Source organism: Empidonax traillii, unplaced genomic scaffold (assembly GCF_003031625.1).
Source record: "Empidonax traillii isolate 1590-97213 ecotype Southwest subspecies unplaced genomic scaffold, ASM303162v1 scaffold376:size1174107, whole genome shotgun sequence".
In the NCBI taxonomy this organism is placed as follows: domain Eukaryota; kingdom Metazoa; phylum Chordata; class Aves; order Passeriformes; family Tyrannidae; genus Empidonax; species Empidonax traillii.
In genome coordinates, this window is record NW_020955569.1 from 1,169,057 (window position 1) to 1,172,388 (window position 3,332).

Below are 3,332 nucleotides of genomic sequence, written 5' to 3' on the forward strand. Positions count from 1 at the left end.
TTAGTATTTTCTTAAGGATAAAAAATTACCTAAATATGATTCATTTTAGATTTTACAATATAGAAAATTTGCAGCAATTTTATAAACCTAAGACACAGCATATTTCATTGTCTCCACACTCCGAGGTGGCTGAAAGGCCATTCTTTAAAATTCACAGACTGTGAGACGATACAGGTTGCACTTTTTGTCATTCCAGCTCCCATCTGTGTACATCTCTACACATTTTTCTTTCCCTTTGCCATTAGGCTCATATTGGTGCCACTTGGTGTAGCCCAGAGGCACACCAGTTATATATGTAAACTGGCCTGAAGTCTCACACTCTTTAATGCCCAAGTAAGCATATTGTTTGTACTGTTTCACGATGTCCATAATAGCTTTATTCTCTTCCTCATTCATGGGAGTTGCAAGAGTTCCTCCAGCCTCTTCACAGGATCGTAGTGCAGATGCAAAATCAGCTTTCTTTCCATTGGTAGCAAAGACTTTCTCTCCTACTTCTCTTATTTTCCCATTCAAAGCAAGTACTGAAACATAAAAAAAAACCAAACAAAAAACCCACTTAGCTTTTTAAATTTTCTGCAGCCTATTGAAGAAAAAGCAAAGAAAGGGAAATCAAGAGACAAAGAGCAAATTAAAAGTGATAAGAGGAAGAGAAGGCAAAAATGAGAGAAATGGATAAAGAGAAAAAAGATTTTAAATTTTACCAATCCACTAGTTTTTCCCTAAGTGTATTGTTATGCTCCTTGTGACCATCTGTCCTTGTCTCCAAGACGAGGATGCCCCACTCACATTTGCTACATACTCTGTGAGCCCTGTTATATTGAGTGTGCTTTCTAAAGAGGATCAGTTTACTTCAAATTTGAGCAACTGAAATAGAGAAGTGATATTTTTTTTGTGAATTCTTTCTCAGAAAGAAACAATTTACCACCCTCAACAATCTGGTTGCTGATTGACAAAAATATGTGGTACAAAACTGAGGAGTTCCGATGAATCTGTGTGGAAAGTGCAACATCAGTTGTAATATTTTTCAAATAAATCAAATTTTAATAAATATGTGTTACAGTTGCTAAAAGAAATCTGCTACGCCAGGGAAACAGAGTCTTGATTTCCCAAGCTTTGGATGAGAAAATGGAGTTTTGGGATGCAGTACCATTTTCAAATGCAATTTCTTTCCTGCAAGTCATGAATCTATAATTAATTTTGCCTACTGAGCTTAAAACTGTCTGTGAGCTGAAAAAGTAACAAGAGGAAGAATTACCGGCTTCAAGTTGGAAAAGTCGGTGTTGCAAATTTACTAAAAGTTTGTGGCAGTCAGTGTCCAGAGAACCAGGCAGACCTATACAGATAAAAATAAAGGTTATACAATCAAGCAAAACTAGGCTCTGATGATATGAACAATTCCCTTGACAAAACTAATAATTTTCCAGAACTAGCATGTAATAGTATGGGGTTTTTTTACATCCTCAGGTGTAAAATAAATATTTTCCCAGTAATTTTTTCATGTTGTTGTTAATCTATTGTAGAGCAGACTAGCAAAAACATCCAACCCTCTAAAATGCTACTAATTCCCCTCTGCACAGAACCAACTAAATTTTTCTAGGTTGAAGAATTTTGTTTGTTATATGTATGAAATTGGCTTTGCAAAACAGAAATTGTCTCATTCTACTAAATGGTGGTGAACAAGCACAAGGGAGATTTTAGAGAGGGAACAGTTCCTATGACACCGTACCATTTTTTTTTTTTTTTGGTGTGCAGGGTGGATGCTTTGTGTTTTTACAGTGGGATCTTATTTCAGTGGAGGAATAAACACCTGTAGAGGAAACTTCCTGCATAGATAGTGTGAAATAGAGCCCATCCAGTAGTGCTTGCTAAAGGTGTACTTTAACAGTACTGTAAAGTATTGTAAAGGTAGATTCCTTTTTCTTACCCATTTCCATGGGTAATAAGGGTCCTACATGTAGAATGAAGTCACTAATGTGCTCCCATGATCATGTTCCAATTATTCACAACTGAAACAAATAGCAGTGTAGAACCACAAAATATTGCTGCATCTCCAAGTTGCAATTTTGCAACACTTACTGCACTTCACAATCGATTAAAAAAAAGCATATTTTACCTAATAAAGAGAGTTTATGAATAATTTTGGTAGTGCTTTAGCCTTGTCAACAGACTTGGAGTAAGCATTTCTACATAGAAGGAAAATTACGCAGTGTAAACTGTGTTCTTTACCAGTCTACTTTTGCACATACCATCTTTGAACACTAGAGAAACGTGCCAGAATCCTTTTTATTACACTTTTGAATATTGGGTAGCATTGCCTTCATACTTAAAAAAAAAAAAAAAAAAAAAAAAAAAGATAACTTCTCCTGTGAAAGAAGCAATTCCCTTTGGAAAGTAAATGCAAAAAGCACTACAAAGACATATTTGTATATATAATATTTATATCTTAAAGTATTTATAACCTATTCACTTCCCCTCTTCTCCCAGAAGAGAGAGAAGGCTTGTCTTTTGAGGAAAAAAAAAAAATATTTAAACTGCCTTCTTCCTCCATTCAGTTTTCCTTCCTCTGCTTAACACATCTGCTTCCTTGATGGCACACATCCTTCTGTGCCATGCTGCCTTCATGACAAGGATCTGTTCCAAAAAAGGGAAGTTTACCTACCTGGTACACGTGGCAGTCCTTTCAGGACATCTCTTCCAGGGATATCAGGCAGCCCAGAAATTTCTGGACATTTAGTCAAGGCATGGCAAGTCACTAACAAAGCAGCTACTGCTGGGAGTACGTAGGATGAGTAAGACAACATGATTGCTCAGGTCAGCTGCAAGAAAACCCACACATTTGTCAGGCAATGATTTTGTAAGAAATTGTTGGCATTGGCTCATGTATTTGCAAATTCTTTAAATTTAAATTATTTCCTTGTTTAAATACAGTCTATAGTTTAGGTGTAAGAGATTTCCCAGATTATTTTCTACCATTGGGTAGTTTAAACTCTTTTTAGTCTGATTCAGCTTGACATGCTCATTACAGAATGATAGCCACACATTTGGGAGTAGTGAAGATAAATTATCCCTTTTGCTATCACTGACTATTTGTTGGATTTATCCTTGAGAAATTATGGGCTTGGATGTAACTGATCACACTTACACCATTAGTTGGCTGTTAAGGACTATAATCACTCAATGATGCTTATGATACCAACCTGAAGGGCACAATCTGTTACAGTGGTTATTGCAATGTTTTGGAGCTAGTTAGCAATCTCTTCAACCACAGTACTATTTAAGCACATTTGTTTGACATAAACAGACTGATAGTGTTTTACACATGGGCAAAATGT

The 3,332-nt window shown here is 36.0% G+C and overlaps 1 protein-coding gene across 1 annotated transcript; it reads right to left on the minus strand.

Moving 5' to 3' along the window:
* Positions 1-8: 8 nt before the first annotated feature.
* Positions 9-2,974, minus strand: LOC114062015 (pulmonary surfactant-associated protein A-like). The gene is made up of 3 exons (XM_027893025.1): positions 2,660-2,974; positions 1,256-1,333; positions 9-521 (listed from the first exon to the last, which is right to left on the minus strand). Exons 1-3 carry the CDS (start codon positions 2,799-2,801, stop codon positions 145-147), a joined length of 597 nt encoding a protein of 198 aa, XP_027748826.1. The 5' UTR covers positions 2,802-2,974; the 3' UTR covers positions 9-144.
* Between the last annotated feature and the right edge of the window lie 358 nt (positions 2,975-3,332).